This window comes from Cyanistes caeruleus, chromosome 29, assembly GCF_971803275.1.
Source record: "Cyanistes caeruleus chromosome 29, bCyaCae1.hap1.1, whole genome shotgun sequence".
Lineage (NCBI taxonomy): Eukaryota > Metazoa > Chordata > Aves > Passeriformes > Paridae > Cyanistes > Cyanistes caeruleus.
Genome location: NC_141729.1, coordinates 3,972,270 through 3,992,594, shown reverse-complemented (window position 1 = coordinate 3,992,594; position 20,325 = coordinate 3,972,270). Strand labels below are relative to the sequence as shown.

General features: G+C 53.0%; 1 protein-coding gene across 1 annotated transcript in view; it reads right to left on the bottom strand.

The window, feature by feature from the left end:
* Positions 1-3,540: 3,540 nt before the first annotated feature.
* SLC4A5 (solute carrier family 4 member 5) overlaps positions 3,541-20,325 on the bottom strand; it is a 29,958-nt gene continuing 13,173 nt past the window's right edge. The window contains exons 8-26 of the mRNA XM_086865436.1: positions 19,866-19,921; positions 17,903-18,060; positions 17,728-17,815; positions 17,420-17,574; positions 16,855-16,998; positions 16,282-16,456; positions 15,871-16,004; positions 15,515-15,786; positions 12,610-12,671; positions 11,888-12,088; positions 10,652-10,765; positions 9,106-9,267; positions 8,550-8,728; positions 7,927-7,999; positions 7,695-7,763; positions 7,188-7,361; positions 6,469-6,630; positions 5,020-5,087; positions 3,541-3,713 (exon numbers count right to left, since the gene is read on the bottom strand). Of these exons, the coding sequence (XP_086721562.1) occupies positions 3,548-3,713; positions 5,020-5,087; positions 6,469-6,630; positions 7,188-7,361; positions 7,695-7,763; positions 7,927-7,999; positions 8,550-8,728; positions 9,106-9,267; positions 10,652-10,765; positions 11,888-12,088; positions 12,610-12,671; positions 15,515-15,786; positions 15,871-16,004; positions 16,282-16,456; positions 16,855-16,998; positions 17,420-17,574; positions 17,728-17,815; positions 17,903-18,060; positions 19,866-19,921 (2,612 nt within the window). The 3' untranslated portion in view covers positions 3,541-3,547. The remainder of the gene's footprint in view (positions 3,714-5,019; positions 5,088-6,468; positions 6,631-7,187; positions 7,362-7,694; positions 7,764-7,926; positions 8,000-8,549; positions 8,729-9,105; positions 9,268-10,651; positions 10,766-11,887; positions 12,089-12,609; positions 12,672-15,514; positions 15,787-15,870; positions 16,005-16,281; positions 16,457-16,854; positions 16,999-17,419; positions 17,575-17,727; positions 17,816-17,902; positions 18,061-19,865; positions 19,922-20,325) is intronic.

The window sequence follows — 20,325 nt, the reverse complement described above, 5'->3', positions numbered from 1 at the left end:
GCCTCCCACCCAGAGAGACAAAACTGGAAAAATCCTTCCCATCTTCCTGATTAAATCCACAGCAGAGGATGAAGGAATTTGTTGGATTATCAGGAAAATCTTCCCTGCGGGATTTTCCAGGTGAATTTTTGGGTTCTCCTCTTCCTGGAGTGGGCTGATCCCACTTTCCTCACAGCAGGAAGAGTTCCTCGCCATGATCTCGGTGGTTTTATTCCGATTTTTAGGGTTTTGAAAGGAAATTTGGGAATCCCCAGGAACAGGCGGAGAGCCGAGACTCGTGGAAACCACAGCTTTTTATTAGGTTGTAAATACAAAAACGGTTCGAGCGGTGCCGAGCTGGAAAAATAAACCCCAAAAAACCTCACGGGGGGAAACCTCCCCAAAAAAAACCACCAAAGACCCTGGAGCGGCTCCCAGGGGCGTCGAGGCCGGGAAACGGAGGGAAACGGGCGGATCCTCAACGCCTGCCTGGAGCACCGCGGGAAAAGAGCTACGGAAGGTTCTGGGAGCTGCTGGAAGGTTCTGGGAGCTTCCAGAAGGTTCTGGGAGCTCCTGGCAGGGTTTGGGAGCTGCTGGAAGGTTCTGGGAGCTGCTGGAAGGTTCTGGGAGCTGCTGGCAGGGTTTGGGAGCTGCTGGAAGGTTCTGGGAGCTCCCAGCAGGGTTTGGGAGCTTCTGGAAGGTTCTGGGAGCTGCTGGCAGGGTTTGGGAGCTCCCAGCGGGGTTTGGGAGCTTCTGGAAGGTTCTGGGAGCTCCCGGAAGGTTCTGGGAGCTTCTGGAAAGGTTTGGGAGCTGCCGGCGGGGTTTGGGAGCTTCTGGAAGGTTCTGGGAGCTCCCAGCAGGGTTTGGGAGCTTCTGGAAGGTTCTGGGAGCTCCCAGCAGGGTTTGGGAGCTTCTGGAAGGTTCTGGGAGCTCCCGGCGGGGTTTGGGAGCTGCTGGAAGGTTCTGGGAGCTCCCGGCGGGGTTTGGGAGCTTCTGGAAGGTTCTGGGAGCTCCTGGCGGGGTTTGGGAGCTTCTGGAAGGTTCTGGGAGCTCCCGGCAGGGTTTGGGAGCTGCTGGAAGGTTCTGGGAGCTCCTGGCAGGGTTTGGGAGCTGCTGGCAATGGGAAACTTCAAGTTTTTGTTGGATTGGGATATTTACAGGGATCTGTCACATGCCGGGGTTCGGAGCGGTCTGCGGTGGGCACTGCTGTCCCAGTATGTAACTGGTGTCCCAGTCAGTTAACTGGTGTCCCAGTGAGGGTCACTGGTGTCCCAGTCAGTGTCTAACTGGTGTCCCAGTGTGTAACTGGTGTCCCAGTGTGTGTCTAACTGGTGTCCCAGTGTGTGTCTAACTGGTGTCCCAGTATGTAACTGGTGTCCCAGTGAGTGTCTAACTGGTGTCCCAGTATGTAACTGGTGTCCCAGTTTGCAGTGGTCACTGGTGTTCCAGTGTGTAACTGGTGTCCCAGTGAATGTCTAACTGGTGTCCCAGTCAGTGTAACTGGTGTCCCAGTTTGTCCCAGTTTGCAGTGTAACTGGTGTCCCAGTTTCCAGTGTAACTGGTGTCCCAGTTTGTCCCAGTCAGTGTAACTGGTGTCCCAGTCAGAGTAACTGGTGTCCCAGTCAGTGTAACTGGTGTCCCAGTTTCCAGTGTAACTGGTGTCCCAGTCAGTGTAACTGGTGTCCCAGTCAGTGTAACTGGTGTCCCAGTCAGTGTCTAACTGGTGTCCCAGTTTGTCCCAGTCAGTGTAACTGGTGTCCCAGTTTGTCCCAGTTTGCAGTAACTGGTGTCCCAGAAGTGCTGCTGGTGCGAGTGTCGGGGTTCTGCTCACAGGAAGGGCCTGGGGCGCTCGGGGAGGGAAAAGATTCAAGGATTCATCCAGGAAAAAATGAGGGAAAAACAATGGATTTGAGGGGAGCTTTGGGAATTCCCCAAACCACGGGAATTCCTTTAAATCCTCGGGAATGCTGGGGAGAAAAGCCTGGATCCCCACCTGCTCCTTCCCCCCCTGGGGACCCCAAAACGCTGCTGGACACCGGGAGGAGCTGCTGCTGGAACTGGGAGCACTGGGAGCACTGGGAGCACTGGGGGCTGCTCTCCCCTCCTGCTCCCAGTGCTGGGAATGGCCGGGAGTGAGAGAATGGAGTGGGAGCAGAGCAGAGCCAGGGAGAATCCCTGGATTCCCCCAGAGAGAATCCCTGGATTCCCGCAGAGAGAATCCCTGGATTCCCCCAGGGAGAATCCCTGGATTCCTGCAGAGAGAATCCCTGGATTCCCGCAGGGAGAATCCCTGGATTCCTGCAGGGAGAATCCCTGGATCCCTGCAGGGAGAATCCCTGGATCCCTGCAGGGAGAATCCCTGGATTCCTGCAGGGAGAATCCCTGGATTCCCGCAGGGAGAATCCCTGGATTCCTGCAGAGAGAATCCCTGGATTCCCCCAGGGAGAATCCCTGGATTCCTGCAGGGAGAATCCCTGGATTCCCCCAGAGAGAATCCCTGGATTCCTGCAGGGAGAATCCCTGGATTCCTGCAGAGAGAATCCTTGGATTCCTGCAGCCAGGGGATTCCCGCAGGGAGAGAAGGGCTGGAGAAGGGATGGGGCTGTTCCTGGGCCTGGCAGAGGTGATGGGTGAGGATGTGGGATCGCGACCAAACGGCTTCTCTGCAGCCACTGTTCCCGTTTCCCTGCGGAAACCAGCCTGGATTCCATCGGAAAGCGTTCCCAGTTCCCTCAGGAGCCGTTCCTGACTCCCTGCAGGAGCCAAGGCCCCGTTCCCTGCCCGGCTCTTGCCCTCGAGTGGCAAAACCCTTCACCCTGAGCTGCTGCTCCTTCCCTTCCTGCCCCGGCTCCTCTGCAATCCTGCTGTGCCTGCTCTTCATCCTCATCCTGCTGTGCCTCCTCTTCCTCATCCCCATCCTGCTGTGCCTCCTCTTCCTCATCCCCATCCTGCTGTGCCTCCTCTTCATCCCCATCCCCATCCTGCTGTGCCTCCTCCTCATCCTCATCCTGGGAGCTTCCTCCTCTTCATCCCTATCCCAGGTGCTTCCTCCTCCTCCTCCTCCTCCTCATCCCAGTGGAGCCAGGTTCCTCCAGCCCTGCTGCCGCTCCCTGCCAGAGCAGGGCCAAAATCATCAATTCCACCTTTCCAGGACCAAAATCACCAATTTCGCCTTTCTGGAACCAAAATCACCAATCCCATCTTTCCTGGAACCAAACTCACCAATCCCACATTTCCAGGACCAAAATCACCAATTTTGCCTTTCCTGGACCAAAATCACCAATTTTGCCTTTCCTGGACCGAAATCACCGATTCCTCCTCCCCATCCCCGTTCCGCCGCCAGCGGCGATTCCTTTTCCCGACGGGAACAGCGGGAATTCCACAGCGCCTCGCCCTAAAAATCTCCCGCGAGCGCCGGGGGGACCGCCGGGGCCTCCCGCGTCCGGCAGAGAGAAATAAACCCAATTTCCTTTACATATATATATATGAATTCATAGATATGAATTTATATATATATATTTTTATATATATATATAAATTAAAGCGAGCGGGGAGCGCCGCGGGGGGGCTATAGCGTGGTCTCACTGCCCATGTCCCGGGGAGCTTTTTCCGTGTCGGTGTCGTCGTAGTCGGATTCCATCTCGATCTTCACCTGGGGCACGGCACAGATGGGGTTTCGGGTGTAGTTAAAGGCGGGAGACGACGGGCACGAGATCTTCAGGTGGAGGGTGATACTGGGGGGGTGAGCAGGGGAGAGCAGGGTGAGAAGTCGGGGTGGTGGCCCCCACCCCAAACCCGCCCCTGGGGGTGTTGGTGCTGTGAAGATTTTGAGCTTTTTGTGCCTTTTTTCATTTTTTTCCATCTTTTTTTCCATCTTTTTTGTATTTTTTATATGTATTTTCTGTTTATTTTTATCTGTTTTCCATCTATTTTTTCATATATTTTATATGTATTTTTTGTATATTTTCTATATATTTTCATATGTTTTTCATATATTTTTAATGTATTTTTATATATATTTTTCATGTATTTTCTATATATTTTCATCTATTTTTTCATATATTTTTATATGTATTTTTTGCATATTTTCTATATATTTTCATCTATTTTTCATATATTTTAATGTATTTTTATATATATCTTTCATGTATTTTCTATATATTTTCATCTATTTTTCATATATTTTTTAATGTATTTTTATATGTATTTTTCATGTATTTTCTGTATATTTTACATATTTCCCATCTATTTTTTAATGTATTTTTATATGTATTTTTTGTACATTTTCATCTATTTTCCATCTATTTTTTCATATATTTTTATATGTTTTCTTTGTATATTTTCCATCTGTTTTTCATATATTTTTTTAATATATTTTTATATTTTTATATTTTAATATATTTTTATATATATTTTTCATGCATTTTCTGTATATTTTAATATGTAAATTAATATTAAAATACATATAAATAAAAAATAAAAATTAAAATAAGATATAAAATATTATATAAAAATAAAATATTAAAAATACATATAAAATATGTATTTTTTACATATTTTCCATCTATTTTTAGTGTATCTTTTATATGTATTTTTCCTACATTTTCTATATATTTTTAATATATTTTCCATCTATTTTTTCATATATTTTTAATACGTATTTTTCATAGATTTTCTGTAAATTTTCTATATATTTTCTATATATTTTTCTCCATTTTCCATATATTTTCTATATATTTTCATATATATTTTTCATATATTTTCTATATATTTTCTGTATATTTTCCATCTATTTTCCTGCTGGATATTCCCAAAATCTCAGGATTCAGGTTCCTGAAAAGTGGCTGTCACTGAAAACAAATTCCACTATTTTCCCAAATATTTTTTTAATATAATTTCCCTATAAAAAATGAACTTTTATAGCTCCAACCCCACAGCGGGGACAACAAAACCGCCCCAAATCCAGAGGGATGCTGGGAAAATCCGCCCGGATATTTGGGAATTGATGGTGGATCCCAAAGTTTTTCCCCTCCCGGTTACCTGCGATCCATGTCGGAACCGTTCGGGGAGGAGTCAGAACGCAAAGCTCCAGGTGGAGGCCCTCTTTCCTGGGGGGACACGGAGCTGAGAAACTCCCCAGGTGACCCCAAAAAAACCCCCCAGGTCCCCCAATCCCCGCTGTGTCCTGGGGCAAAAATCACCGATCCCAAATTTCCTGGGGCAAAAATCACCGATCTCAAATTTCCTGGGGCAAAAATCACTGATCCCAACTTTCCTGGGACCAGAATCATCGTTCCCACCTTTCCTGGGGAAAAAATCACCAATTCCAACTTTTCTGGGGCCAAAATCACCGATCCAGTCTTTTCTGGAACCAGAGTCATCGATCCCACCTTTCCTGGGACCAAAATCACCTTTCTTGGGACCAAAATCACCAATCCCATCTTTCCTGGAGCCAAAATCACTGATCCCACCTTTCCTGGAGCCAAAATCACCGATCCCACCTTTCCTGGAGCCAAAATCACCAATCCCATCTTTTTTTGGGACCAGAATCTCTGATCCCAACTTTCTGGGTGGCAGGAGCAGCCTGGAATGATCCTCCCCTCATCCCCCAAATTTATTCCCAGGATTTTTGGTGAGGGCGGAGCCGAATCTGCTCTTCCCCAGCCAGAAAACTCCACCACGAGAAGCTTTTGGGGGCTCCAAACCATCCCAAACCCGGATATTTTTCACAAACCCCCATCACCACCAGCTCAGGGTGAAGAAAACCCCAGAGAGTCTTGGATTTGTTTTTTTTTTGAAGGAAATCTTGGCGATCCCCAAGCCTTGGGATGAGCGGAGCTCCCGCGTCTCCGCCCTCCTGGATTTTCCCGGGTGATCCAGGAGGGATCCGGGGGGATCCAGGAGGGATCCGGGGGGATCCAGCGGGGTTAGTGCCGAGCGGAGCCCACGGGAGGGGTTAGGAGGAGGCTCCTGGGCTCGTTACTTACGGCTGAGGCAATGGGGGCCCCCGTTTCGGGGCTGCGCGGGCAGGGGCTCCATGGGGATCTTAATGACTGAGGGAGGTGGGAACTGGGGAAGAAACGGGGAAATTCCTGGTGAAGGCAGCGCCTGGCGGGGCTCTGAGACCTCCTGGAGCTCCCAAATCGACCCAAAACCTCTGGAGGAGGAGGAGGAGGAGGCTTTGCCTTCCTCTTCCCAAATCCCCGGGCAGGAGTTGCGTGGAGGCTTTGAGGGATGGGTGCCTTGCCCCAAACCGGGGAACTCGGCCTCTTCTCCCCAAGGATTTCCTTCCTTTTGCCCTGATTTTACGGCTTTTGGGACATTCCCTGGAGCCTCCTGCCAGCCCTTGAGCCCCTCATTCAATCCTGGAACAGCTCCAGGAATCCAAGACCTTCATCCCAAACCCGGAGGTTCCGGTGGGAGTTTTCCCTCCCCAAATCTGGGGTGTCCTCACCGTCCTCGGGAGCCCCCCGGTGACCCCCTGCCCACCTCCTCATCGCTGCTGCTGTCGCCTTTGTTGCCTTTCTTCTTCTTCTTCTTGTCGTCCTCCTTCTTCTTCTCCTTCTCGGGGATGATGTTGTCGATCCAGGCCAGGTCGTGCTGGGAGAAGACGAAATCCAGGAGCCGCCTCACCAGGATCAGGGCCAGGATCTGACAGGGGACAGGTCCAAGAGCATCGAACCCAAGATCTGGTGACCACCAAGCCAAAAATCCCTTAAATCCCAAAAAAAACCCCTTTGGAGCGAGGATGGGATCACCATGATGGGGAAGATGATGGAAGCCATGGTGGGACCTCACCAAAAACTCCATTAAATCCCAAAAAACCCCTCTGGATCAAGGATGGGATTACCATGACGGGGAAGATGATGATGGGACCGTGCCAAAAACTCCATTAAATCCCAAGAAACTGCTTTGGATTGAGGATGGGATCACCATGACGGAGAAGATGATAGAAGCCATGGTGGGACCTCACCAAAAACTCCATTAAATCCCAAAAAAACGCTCTGGAGCAAGGATGGGATCACCATGATGGAGAAGATTATGGAAGCCGTGGTAGAACCATGCCAAAAACTCCATTAAATCCCAAAAAACCCCTCTGGATTGAGGATGGGATTGCCATGACTGTGAAGATGATGGCGACCATGGTAGGACCACACCAAAAACTCCATTAAATCCCAAAAAACCCTTTGGATCGAGGATGGGATTACCATGACGGGGAAGATGATGGCGGCCACGGTGGATTTGAGGATCCAGAGCACAGCCAGGCAGATGATCTGCACCAGGGTGAAGAGGTGGATGCGGCGCAGCGGGACGTGCCGCAGGAACACGTAGTCGGGCTGGTGCTTGGCCGGCATCAGGAAGAGCTTGCAGCGATCCCAAAACTGCCAGGGGAGGAATCCCTGGGGTTAATCCCCAGCCCAACCCCACAGAAAAACCCTCTTTTAGTCCCCAAAATAGAGGAAGAGATCGAACTGATCCCAAAACTGTCAGGGGAGGAAGGCCTGGGGTTAACCCCCAGCCCAACCCCAGGAAAATCCTCTTTTATTCCCCCCAAACGGGGAATTTTCAGATTTTTGGTGTTTCTTGGAGGGTTTTGGGTATCTGCCGTCCCATGCGTGGAAATTTTGGAATAAAAGTCCTTTTTGAGCCAGTGTGGGACAATCTGACCAGCGAGGAGGAGGAGGAGGATGAGGAGGAGGAGGAAGGACACTCACCTGGATGCCGTTCAGCGACGCCACGCCCATGTAGAGGAAAACCCCGTAGAGCACCGGCATGGGAATGTACTGGAAACGGGGAAAAACCACAGCCCTGACCATGGAGAAGGCAGCAGCTCCTCCCCAGGGCCAGGGCCCAGCGCTGGAGGTCACAAGGACACACAGCTGGATCCAGCTGTTTTGTCCCCGTGTCCCCAGACCTCTGCAGGGACGAGGAACGGGAATGTTTTACCTTCAGAATAGGAGCCAGGAAAACCGAGATCCCCGTCAGCACGAAGACGATGATGCCGGTCACCCTCTGCTCCCTGGAGCGGGACAGGAGCAGGATCAGCCCCGAGGAACCGCAGAGTCACGAGTGGGAATGGGATTGATCCACTGGGATCATGGATCCGACCCCAAAACCCCAGCCTTGGGGCCGGGGCCGTTCCCTGGGCAGTGCTGGAACCCTCTGGGGGAAGAACCTTTCCCAAAATCCCGCCTGAGCCTGCCCTGGCCTGGCTCCAGCCGCTCCCTGGGTCCTGTCACAGAGCTCAGGGTCCGTCCCTCCTCTCCCCCTCCCAAGGAAGCTGGAACTGGGATCAGTCTCCCTCAGCTTCTCCAGCTGAGCACCCCGAGTTCCCTCAGCCACTCCTCGTGTGTCCCCTCAGACCCTTCCCCACCCTCCTGTCCCTCCTTTGGACACTCCCATAATTTATTATCTTTTTTACATTGCGTCACCCAAAACCGGCTGAGTTTTGAGCTGAGGCCGCCCCCCACCAGAGCAGAGTGGGACAATCCCTCACTGTCCCGGGTGTCCCCAGCACAGGGATGTCCCCCCAGCTCCAGGACCCCCACCTGAGCCCCCCCAGGACTCACCTGACCCCCAGGAACTGGGGCTGCTCCCCCGGGGCGCTGGTCTCCGTCTCCATCTTGAGGCTGTCGATGTGGGCGATGGAGATGACGGTGGCGGCCACGTACCAGGGCAGCCCCATGAAGGAGCACACGGCCATCAGGATGCCCACCCAGAAGAGGTCCAGGTGGTACCCGGCTGCCTTCTGCAACACAGCACAGCCGGTTCGGGGGGGTCCTGCGTTGTGGGGAGCCCCCCCAGGCACCCCCGAGGCCTCTGGCAGGGCCTCGGTGCACCCCGAACGCCCTTGGGGCAGCCGGTGTCGCTGTGATGTCCCCACATGGACGTGGGGCACCTGGTGTCACCCCATATCTGCTCGCGTCACCCCTCTGCACAGAACATCACCCCCCAGGCCATCCAGCACCCCAGACCCACAGCTGGCCGAGGCCAGAGCCAGCCCCCAACCCCACCCCAAACCTGGGTGCTGTGGGGGGATCCTGGGGTGCCCTGGGGGGATTCTGGGGTGCCCTGGGTGCTCTGGGGAGATCCTGGGGTGCTGTGGGGGATCCCCAGGGCTCTCACCCTCAGCTTGTGCTCCTTCCTGTTGACGATGACGGCCGTGATCTGCTGGTCCATGAAGATGAGGATGGTGACGAGCAGGGCGGGCAGGGCGCTGGCCAGGTACACCCACCACGGGTTCTTCCCAAAGGGAAACACGAACCAGCCCCGGTCCACGCGGGTGGGCTGGGGAGGACAACGGGGTCAGAACCTCAGGAACGGGGTCGGAACCTCGGGGACACGGCACGGATTGGGAACACCCAAGGGTTGGTGTTTGGGGACAGCCTCAACGCCCCATTCCGGATCCATGCACCCCAAACCATCCCCAAATCCTCATTGGGATCTTCTTTGGGTTCCTCATTGGGTTCCCCATTGGGATCCTCATCGGGTTCTTTATTGGGTTCCCCACTGGGATCCTCATGGGGATCTTCATTGGGTTCCCCTTTGGGTTCCCCATTGGATTCCTCATTGGGTTCCTCTTTGGGTTCCCCATTGGGATCCTCATTGGGTTCCCCATTGGGATCTTCATTGGGATCTTCATTGGGTTCCCCATTGGGATCCCCATTGGGATCTTTGTTGGGTTCCTCATTGGGCTCCCCATTGGGTTCTTCATTGGGGTCCTCATTGGGTTCCCTATTGGGTTCTTCATTGGGGTCCCCATCGGGATCCTTATTGGGACCCTCACTGGGTTCCCCATTGGGTTCTTTATTGGGTTCCCCATTGGGATCCTCATGGAGATCTTCATTGGGTTTCCCATTGGGATCTTCATTGGGTTCCTCATTGGAATCATTGGGGTCCCCATTGGGTTCCCCATTGGGTTCCTCTTTGGGGTCCCCATTGGGATCTTCATTGGGTTCCTCACTGGAATCATTGGGGTCCCCATTGGGTTCCCCATGTCACCCCCTGGATGGGGGAGGAGAAATCCTTCCTGAACGGGATTTTATGAATTTTTTTGTTTTTTTACCTTGAAATCAGTAGGCACTTGGAGCTTTGGGGTGTTGAGTCCGAAAAGCACATCCAGCCCCACAAACATTAGTATGGACATAAAGATAGAGAAATCGCTAATGAGCTTACGGAGCTGCCAGGAGAGAGGGGGAGAGAGAGAAAAAAGGGAGGGGAAACGGAAAAATAGGGAGGAAAAGTGGCAAAAAAGGGAGGAAAACGATAAAAAAAAATGAGGGAAAACAAAAATAGGGAGAAAAAACAACAAAATAGAGAGGGAAACAAAAATAAATGGAAAAAAAATAGGGAAAAAAGGGGAAAAACAATAAAAAGAGGAGGGAAAACAAAATAAAAAAGGGAGGGGAAACCAGGAAAAGAAGGGGAAACCAGGAAAAGAAGGGGAAACAAAAAAAAGGGAGTAAAATTACAAAAAAGGGAGAAAAAACGACAAAAAAAGGGAGAAAAAACAAAAAAAGGGAAGAAAAAGAACAACAAAAAAAGTCAGAAAATTAGAATATTGTTAGAAAAGACCATGAAGCTTTTCAGAAGGTCCTGGAGCTGTGATATTCCCAAAAAAGACCGGATGAGGAGCTGGAAAAAGAGCGTGGGAGAGGAGAGGAGGCCGAACCTTGATGATACTGGGGATGTGGAGTTTGGGGGTGTCCAGTCCGAAACAGGCGTCCACTCCACAGAAGAGCAGGATGGAGAAGACATTGGAAAAATCAGCAATGAAAGCCCTGACCTGGAGGCAAGACAGGGAAACGGGCTTGGAAAGGGCAATTAACGGGGTTGGAACGGGCAATTAATGGGGTGGGAAGGGAATTAATGGGGTTGGAAGGGAATTAGTGGGGTTGGGAAGGGCAATTAATGGGGTGGGAAGGGAATTAATGGGGTGGGAAGGGAATTAATGGGGTGGGAAGGGAATTAACGGGGTTGGGAAGGGGAATTAGGCCCTGGAATGTGCTGGAAGCTCTCCTTGGATCCCTCCCTTCTCCAGGGGAACATTCCCAGCTCTCCTGGAACCCCTTCAGGCCCTGCAAGGGGCTCTGAGCTCTCCCTGGATCCTTCCCCTTCTCCAGGGGAACATTCCCAGCTCTCCCAGCCCGGCTCCAGAGGGGCTCCAGTTCCTCTGGGCTCTCTCCAGCAGCTCCACATCCTCCAGGTGCGGTCTCACCTGAGCGGGGCCGAGGGGGGCAGAATCCCCCCGGAGCTGGGGGTCAGCCCAGGGCACCTTTGGGGTCACGTCCAGCCCCTCAGCCACCCCAAAATCTCTCTCCATCCCTTCATCCTCAGCCTGGACCCATCCCTGGCATGGCCAAACCCCACGAGATCCCCTGGAGCTTGTCCAGGTCCCTCTGGATGTCTCCATCCTTCGGGATTGTCCCTTGGTGTCACCTGCAAACCTCCCGAGGGTGCCCTTCACCCCTTCGTTTCCATCGTTAACGAGCACATTAATTAACCCCGCCCCCGATGGGGACCCCTGGACACCCCTGGTCACTGATGTCCATCGGGCTCTGGGCTGGTGACCACGTCCCTGTGGATGGGATCATCCCACCCATTCCTCATCCATCATCCCACCCAGTTCTTACCCATTAATTATCCACCATTAATTATCCACCATTAATTACCCACCCTTCAATCATCCTCCCATCAACCCAACACCAGTTCAGAGAGGAGGCTGCCATCCAAAGCCTCACAGAATCCCAAAAATCGGGAACTAAAACCTCGGGGAAGATCCCAATTTTGACCAAAACCTCCTAAAAACAGGGATTTATTTTCCTTCAGTTCTTTGCCTCCACCCAAAAAACTCCCATTTTCCCTCATTTTCAGCAAAGGGCTCGGCAGAACCTGGTTCTTTCCTTACCTTGGTGGGGAAATAGCGGCTGAATTTGAATTTTTTCAGGGTCAGGGTCATGGAGTAGGTGCCAAAGAAGAGGATGAAGGACATGAGGGCCAGGTCGGGCACGAATTTGCAGGATTTTCCCACTAAGCTGCCGCCGTATTTCAGACATTCCTTCTTACTCAGCTGGGTCCAGTCCAGAGCTGTGAGGTTGATAGCATTGGACTGGCGAGAAACCCCGAAAAAAAAGCAAAATTAGCGAAATCTGAAATCACTGTGGTGTGCAGGAAAAGGGGGAGTTGCTGCTCAAATTGAGCAAAATTGGTGTTTTTAAGGCGCAGCATGGAAAGAAAGGGAAATTTCCTTTCCAAGCCCCCAAATTTTCTACTTTGAGGATTGCATTGTGCAAGAAAAGGGGGATTTTACAACTGAATTGAGCAAAATCAGCGTTTTGAGCTGAAATTTCCTGGCCAAACCCCCCAAAAAAGAGCAATTTGAGCCATTTCAGCATGCAAAGAAAGGTGAATTTCCAGAACTGCTGCCACTGGGATACCCAAAACCACAATGCTGATACAAATTTGGGGAGAAAAAGCGTGGATTTGGCGCTGCTGAGCCCTGCTGGGAACCTGAACCGGCCCAAATTTGAGTTTCCCTCACTTGGAGCTGCCCCATCCCGCGGAAATCCCTCGGATTCGCCCTCCCCGATCCCGAATTTCCCGCTGGGACGAGCAGATCCCGTTTCTTACCAGAGAAACGTTAGTGGTGTTCGGTGCCACTGGAGCTGAAGCATCGAACAAGGTCGCGTTGGCTGCGGGAAAGGATTCGGTTATTGAGAGGTTCTGGGGCTAAACCCGGCATTTTTGGGCGTTCACGCCGGCTGAGCCCGGCAGGGATCGGCATCCCGAGATTTTGGGGGGAAATCCCCCTTTTTTTAACCCCACAGCGACTTCTCCCTGATTAATCCCGCGTTGCCGGGGAGGATGCGGCGGCTCCCGCGGCGATTTCTCCCTCCGGGGCTGTCCAGTGCCAGAGGGGATTTTTTAGGAGCTTCCTGGGGTTTTTTTGGGTTTTTTTGATTAAAGAGCTGGCACCCAAATCAATCCCAATTTGCCTTTTTAAAATCATTATTAATTTTTTTTTTAAAAAAAAAAAATCGTTTTGGGGGTGTTTTGGTGTCATCAGCGCAAAATTCCGTCTTTTTGAGCCCCCGGCGCCTTCTCCTCCTCGGCTCTTCGGGTGACGCGGCTCCGCAGCTCCGGGAGCGCCCCCGGCTTCCCTCGGGGTGCCCCTAAAAGAGGGAATTCAGGAATTCCGGGACCGCCCCGCTCTTCATCCTCTTCGCCGAGCGGGAATTTCGGCCGCCGCCTCCGTCCCCGGCGGATTAACGAAGGAGAAGCCGGGTTAGGGCAGAGCCCCCGGGGCTGCCGGGAACAAACCCAGCCCTAAAAACGTCAATTTTATTCTCATTTTTCTCCTCCACAACCTTTTCTTTTTCCACAAACCCTATTTTGGGATTTTTTTACGCCTTTAAAGGGCGGCACGGCACCGGTGGGATTAAAGAGAGGAGCCCTAAGGGCTCTACACAAACCTTTTTAGAGAGAGAGAAAAGTCAAATACATGGGGGAAAAAAAAAAATAACAAAGGAACCCCCCCGTTGGGGGGAGAGTATCAAATATTAAAATAATTTTAATATTTAGAAGGCGATACTCACTTGAGATTGAAATCAGCCCCAATTGATGTGTGCAGCAGAGACAAATATGGGACAAATCAGTTATAATAATCAAAAATCAGCAGGGATGGAAAAAAAAAGGGAATTAAAAATAAAAATAAAATAAGGATGGAGGGGGGAAATAAACATCATTTCTAGAGGAATTTTAAATCCGGCGTGGACACCGCTGCCTTGGGCAGCCAGGGCGAGGAGCGGGATGGGGAATTGGGGTGCGGATGCCGCTGGGCTGCTCGGGGTTTGCTCGGGATGGGGGCTTGGAGAAGGGGGAGACCTCCCTGGAGGCTGAAGGCTCCTCCTGCCGGAGCTGCCGGCTGGATCCCGGAGGGTGCTCGCGGTTCCTTTTGGGAATTCCAGCTCTGGGGAATCCGTCTTGGCTCTGGGAGGGGTTTGGGGGCTCAGCTTGGGAAGAGTTGGGTTGGCTGCAGGTGGTGCTCTGGGTCCCGGTGGGATTGTGGTGCTCACGGCAGGGTGGGTGAGCAGGAATTGAGGAAAAAGGCGAAATTAAACCAAATCGCTGCGATTCCCGTCGGGTGAGAGCGCTCCTTGGAATGGCTGATGTGTTGGGAATGCGATGGGTGGAGGGTCTTGGATGCTTTTCTTGAAGGAAGGAGATGGGCAGAACTTCACCATGACCTTCATCCACCTTCACCTTCATCCATCATTGCCTTCATCCTCCATCACCTTCATCCCCCATCACCTTCATCCACCGTGACCTTCATCCATCATCATCTTCATCCACTGTGACCTTCATCCACATTCACCTTCATCCATCATCACCTTCATCCACCATGAACTTCATCCACCTTTACCTTCATCCATCATCTTCATCCACCGTGACTTTCATCCACCTTCACCTTCATCCATCATCACCTTCATCCACCTTCATCCACTGTGACCTTCATCCCCCATCATCTTTATCCACCGTGAACTTCATCCACCTTCACCTTCATCTTCATCTATCATCTTCATCCACTGTGACCTTCATCCACTGTGACCTTCATCCACTGTGACCTTCATCCACCTTCACCCATCATCTTCATCCACCTTCACCTTCATCCATCATCACCTTCATCCATCATCTTCATCCCCCATCATCTTCATCCACCGTGACCTTCATCCACCTTCACCTTCATCCACCTTCATCCATCATCTTCATCCACCTTCACCTTCATCCATTATCACCTTCATCCATCATCATCTTCATCCACCGTGACCTTCATCCACTGTCAGTCTCCTCTGGCTGCAGCTGGTGCTCCCCACAATTTAGTTTTTTTGGCACGAATTCAGCTCCTGGGAGAGCAGGTGGTCACTGCTGTGAGCCCGAAGCCGTCTCCACTCCCTCCCAGGAGCGTCCGAGCTCCACAATTCGGATCTGGGATCATCCAGGACGTCTCTCCAAGGGCAAAACCATGGAAGGACCATCTGCCCAGAGCCTGATGGCCTCTCCTTTTGGAAAAGGAGCGGAAAAAGAGGAGAAAAAACAGTCCATGGAGGTTTCCACCCCCGGCTGGGACATCCCAGGGTGTCCCAGGCACTGGAGAACACAGAACCACTCCAGGCATTTCCTGGAGATTCAGTTTCCATCAGCAGCAGGCTGGAACCACCTGAAATGTCCTTTTTTTATTGTTTTTCTTCCATATTTCTTTCTTATCCGTCCAACTGTGGCTGCTCCAGGCTGAGATCCCGACTCTCCATCCGCCGTGTCCCAGGAAACTCCCAGTCCTTCATCCAAGGAGGGGGACAAGGCTCTTCCTCCATCTCCCAAACCCGCTCCGAGGAGGACGATGAGGACGAGGTCTCTCCAGCCCAGGCAGCTGCCTCCTCCCGCATCCTGGGCCAGCGATCCCGTGGGATTCATCCGCGCCAGGACCCTCCCACCCCCGGCTCCTGGACGAACCCACCTGGCCCCGGGATGAACTCACCTGGGTCGGGGGCGACGCACTCGCACTTGTACATGGTGACGTAGTCGGGCTTGAAGTCGGAGTTGATGGGGTAGTACTTGAAGGCCCCGATCATCTTCTTGATGGCGTCGTAGATGAAGATGAAGCTGATGAGGGTGGAGAAGCCCTCCTCGGTGAAGCGCGTGATGTACTTTATAATGAAGCTGGCGTCGGTGGCCACCAGGATAAGGCACTGCAGGGCCGAGTGCAGCCCGATCCACAGGCGGAATTCCATGTAGTCGATGCCGTTGCCTCTGGAGGAGGGGACACGCGGCCCTGTGAGAGCGGCCGAGGGCTGGGGGACGCGTCCCACCCCCCTGGCGTGGCCCAGCACTCACTTGCTGAAGTCGAAGAGCAGCTTCTCGAAGATGAGGATGGGGCCGGTGCTGCTGAGGATGATGAGGGGCTGGCCGGCGAAGAGGCAGAACATGGAGCCGGCCATGGCCGTGCCCAGGAAGCTCTCCATGACCCCCTGGGGACAGAGCAGAGTTAGGGGTGCCCCACGGATCCCCTGATGGAGATGGGGGTGAGGAACCTTGGGTTGGGACCGTGTCCCATTGCTCCATGGAGGGATCCCAGGGCTGCCAGTCCCACCTGGCCGTGAATGTCCACCTCCAGAAGCTTGGCATGGGACAAGTAAAATCCATCCCATCCCATCCCGGGTCCCATCCCAGATCCCATCCCAGGTCCCATCCCAGGTCCCATCCCATCCCTGCTCGTCCCCAAGCCGGTGACACGCCAGGCCACACCTGGTAGTTGTCGGTGGCATCCCCCAGCAGCCCCCCGAAGGTGATGGCGTTGGTGATGCAGCCCAGGTAGATGAAGAGGATGGCGGAGATGGACTGGATATGGAAACCTTCGTAGAAGTCGCTCGGGAACCAGGGCAGCTTCCTCTTGATATCCAGGTAGAGGCCACCACAAAACCTGCGGAGACACCGCCGGGGAGCCGGTGACTTCCACCAGAACAGAGCCGTGGAATCCTGGAGTGGTCTGGATTGGGAAGGACCTTAAATCCCATCCCATTCCATCCCACACCTCCCACTGTCCCAGGCCCTGGACACTCCCAGGGATGCAGGGATGCAGGGATGCAGGGATGCAGAGATGCAGGGATGCAGGGATCCGGCCCCTCTGGCCATCTGGGAGATGTACAAATATTGATACATAAATATAATTTGATATATGGACTCATAAATAGATCCGGTGCTGGCAAAATCCCGTTCCCACCAGGATTCCACCCCTCCCTTCCCCAGGATGAGCCCGTGGGAGACGTCGATGGATCCCAGCAGCCTCTGGAGGTTTTTTGGGGGTGTCTCCTCGCTCACCTGCCGGTCCAGGCCAGCTCCTCCCCAATCTCGTGGACTTCGGGCATCTCCCCATCGTCGCTGCCGCCGCCGCCGCCCCCGGCGCCCGCCCCGCCGGCCGCGCCGTTCATCTGCCCCACCTCGTTCAGCGAGAACACCGACTTCCTGCGGGACACCGGCACCGCCTCGGATCGGCACCGCCGGATCGGCACCGCCGGATCGGCACCGCCAGATCGGCACCGCCGGATCGGCACCGCCCAGCCCCGGCGCGGGCACCGCGGCCGTGGTGCAGCTCCGAGCCTGCGCCGAGTTTGGGTTTTGGGCTGAATTTGGACAGATCCAGAGCTGACCCAACCCCAGGAGTCATGGGATGGGTTGGGAGGGACCTCAAGGATCATCCAGCTCAACTCCTGCCCTGGGCAGGGTCAGCTCTCACTAAAAGTTGTTCCAGGGGAGTGAAAGCGGCTCTGAGCCGACCTGGGAACAAAACCTGCTGCAAATCCAGCATTTCTGGGACTTCTGGAGGGGTTTTTTCCAGGCATGAAGCCCCCCCAGAAATGGGTCCAGCCCCGTGGTCCTCACCCACCTCTTCTCAGCTGAGGGCACTTTCTTGGGGGGCTCAATCCGAATGTTGGGGTCCCACTCGCCGGGCGGGAGGACGATGACCTCGTCCAGGAACTCATCGATGCCGGCGATCAGGTCCTCCCTGTCCCGAGCTTTGTAGGCAACATCGCTGAAGAGCTGGGGGTGGACACAGGGCAGGGTCAGCCTGGCCATGGCCTCCACTCCCGGGGGTTTAAATCTCAATTTTTGGGGTGAGAGGTTGGAAATTGATTTTTTTTTTGCTTGGTTTTGAGCCAAACGAGGGCTGGAGTTGAGGTGGCCTCTACTCACATCGTCCACCATCAGAGTGGCGATGGCCCTGCCGATCTCGTTGTAGGATTTGGCTTTTCCCGCCGGACCCAGGAGGATGAAGAGGAACCTGGGGAATTGGAAAGTTGCCGCGTTTGGCCACCTCGGAGCTCTGGTGCCACCAGACCGCTCGGCCCCACCGGGGCACGGCGCCCACCTGGTGGGGACGGGGACCTCCGTCACCCCCCCCAGCATCGTGGCCTGGAGCAGCCTGACGAAGGCCACGAAGGGTTTCTCCAGGAACTCCACCTCTCCCACCAGCACGTTGGAGGCCTCGGCGTCCTTGGGGATCTTCTTGATGAACTTGTTCTTCAGCTGTTGGGGAAGACGAGAGGGAGGGAGGGAGGGAGTGGACACCGAAATTTGGCTTTTCCCCCTTTTTTTCCCCACCGAAGTTGAAGCCTCTGGGTGGGAAAATCTCAAAGATTTCACCTCTGGTTGTCCCAGGACTCGCAGAGATGGGGATTGAGGAGCCACACCCGGGAATCAGCCAGGAAAAAATTCACAAAGCCAAATTTCTTCAGCAATGAGGCTAGAACCGAGACTGGCTCTAAACTGCACCCCCAGGGCTCCAGCAACGTTTGGTTTTGCTCTCCTGGGTTCTCCACCAGCAAAACTCCCCGTGGAAAACCTGATTCAAAGCCCAGGGATGCCGGATCCAGCATCCAGGAATATTTCTGGAGTTTATTTGCAGCCCCTTCGTGGCACAGAAACCCCTTTAAGCCCTGAACTTCACAGATTTTCACACCTCGTTCCTCCCCAGCCCCGTTCCGGGAGCTGGAACAAACAAAAACGGGAGCAGCAAAACCTCATCCATGGATTTATTCCCCAGGTCTCTTCTCCCCCGCAGCTCTTTTCATTCCGAGCCTAAAAGGGTTCAATACCCAGCCGGGCAGGGAGTTATGATAATCTATATGGCAGCGTGAGGGGAGGCATGTGAGCCGGGCAGCCGCCTCTCCCCGTCCTAATCTTTTAAACCCAAATGGAAAAACTCAAAAAAAAAAAAAAAAAAAATCAAAAAAAAAAATCATAATAATAAAACAACTCCTCCAGCGCGGCTGGAATAAGAGCAGGAGTTACCAGTGGCCACTAAGCTTCGTGTAACACTTAAAAAGTCCCTTTGTAGTGGGCCTAATAGGGCGATTAAACCTAAATGCTTTGCATATTTTGGGATTAACCCTCCGAACCCCATTGCTGGAGGGGATATTTGGGGTTCCTGAGCGGGCAGCGGGGTGGATTCGCTTCGGGAGGTGGCCTGGAAAGCTCTGTGCTGTCCCTGTCCCCTGGCTCCCAGCAGGAGGTGGATTTCCGTCCATGAAATCCAGGGAAGTAAAATATTATTTATTGTGTGTTGTCCTAAAGTGCTTCACCCCCGGTAAACCCAGCGAGGACATCCTGGGGGAAAAGCAGGTTATCCCATCCTGCTCCCTAAAATCCCAAAGGTTATCCCATTCCCTGAAAATCCCAAAGGAAGTTGTTATCCCATCCCATTCCCTAAAAACCCAAAGGAATTTGTTATCCCATCCCATTCCCTAAAATCCCAAAGGTTATTCCATTCCCTGAAAATCCCAAAGGAATTTGTTATCCCATCCCATTCCCTAAAAACCCAAAGGAATTTGTTATCCCATCCCATTCCCTAAAAACCCAAAGGAAGTCGTTGCCCCATCCCATTCCCTAAAAACCCAGAAGAAGTTGTTATCCCATTCCCTAAAATCCCAAAGGAATTTGTTATCCCATTCCCTAAAATCCCAAAGGAATTTGTTATCCCATTCCCTAAAATCCCACAGGGTCGGCGATCCTGCCCTTTGTTCACGGTGAAATCACGAACAGAAACAAAGCAAAGCTCGTACAAGGAACCAACAATTCCCAAAAAAAGATTCTGGGATGGGAAAGGGACAAAATCCCGCTGGATCCGTCCCATCCCTCAATCCCTGAAAGCATTCCCAGAAGGAAAAGCCCCCCATGGCCATGGATCCATACAGCCGTTAATTCCCCTAATTAGGAATTTGTACGGATATCGACCGCGCCGAGGAGCCCAACAACCCCAGAGCCCAGCAGGAATGGCGTCGGGACGCTCCTCCCAGCGGGATTTGGGGATTTTGGGGTTTTGGGATGGGTACCTGGTCAGTGCTCGGCGTGTCCGAGATGTCGTTCATGCTCCGGCTCTGGGCGTGACCTGGAGGAGGGAAGGGAGGGAAGGTGAGGAGAAGCCACCGCTGGAGCCAGGAGCAATCCCGGTGGGGAGAATAAAATATTGTCTGTGGCATTTGGGGCTGAAACGCTGGGAATTAGGGAAAACTCCTCCGAAAGGCTGGAGAGGCTGGCATGGAGCCCCCATCCCTGGAAGGTTCCGGAAACCGTCCGGATGTGGCGCTTGGGGACGCTTTGGTGGTGCTGGTGTTCCCTGATGATCCCAGAACTCCACCGACGGGAGCGTTTCCCGTCTCAGCCACGCAGACCAAGCCCCAGGTTCGGATGGGATTTCCCGCCTGTCCCCTCCCAGCCAAGCGACCTTTCGGGATTCCCTCCCTCTTCCAAGCGCCCTTCCTTCCCTCCCCAAAGATTTCAGGGAATTTCTTC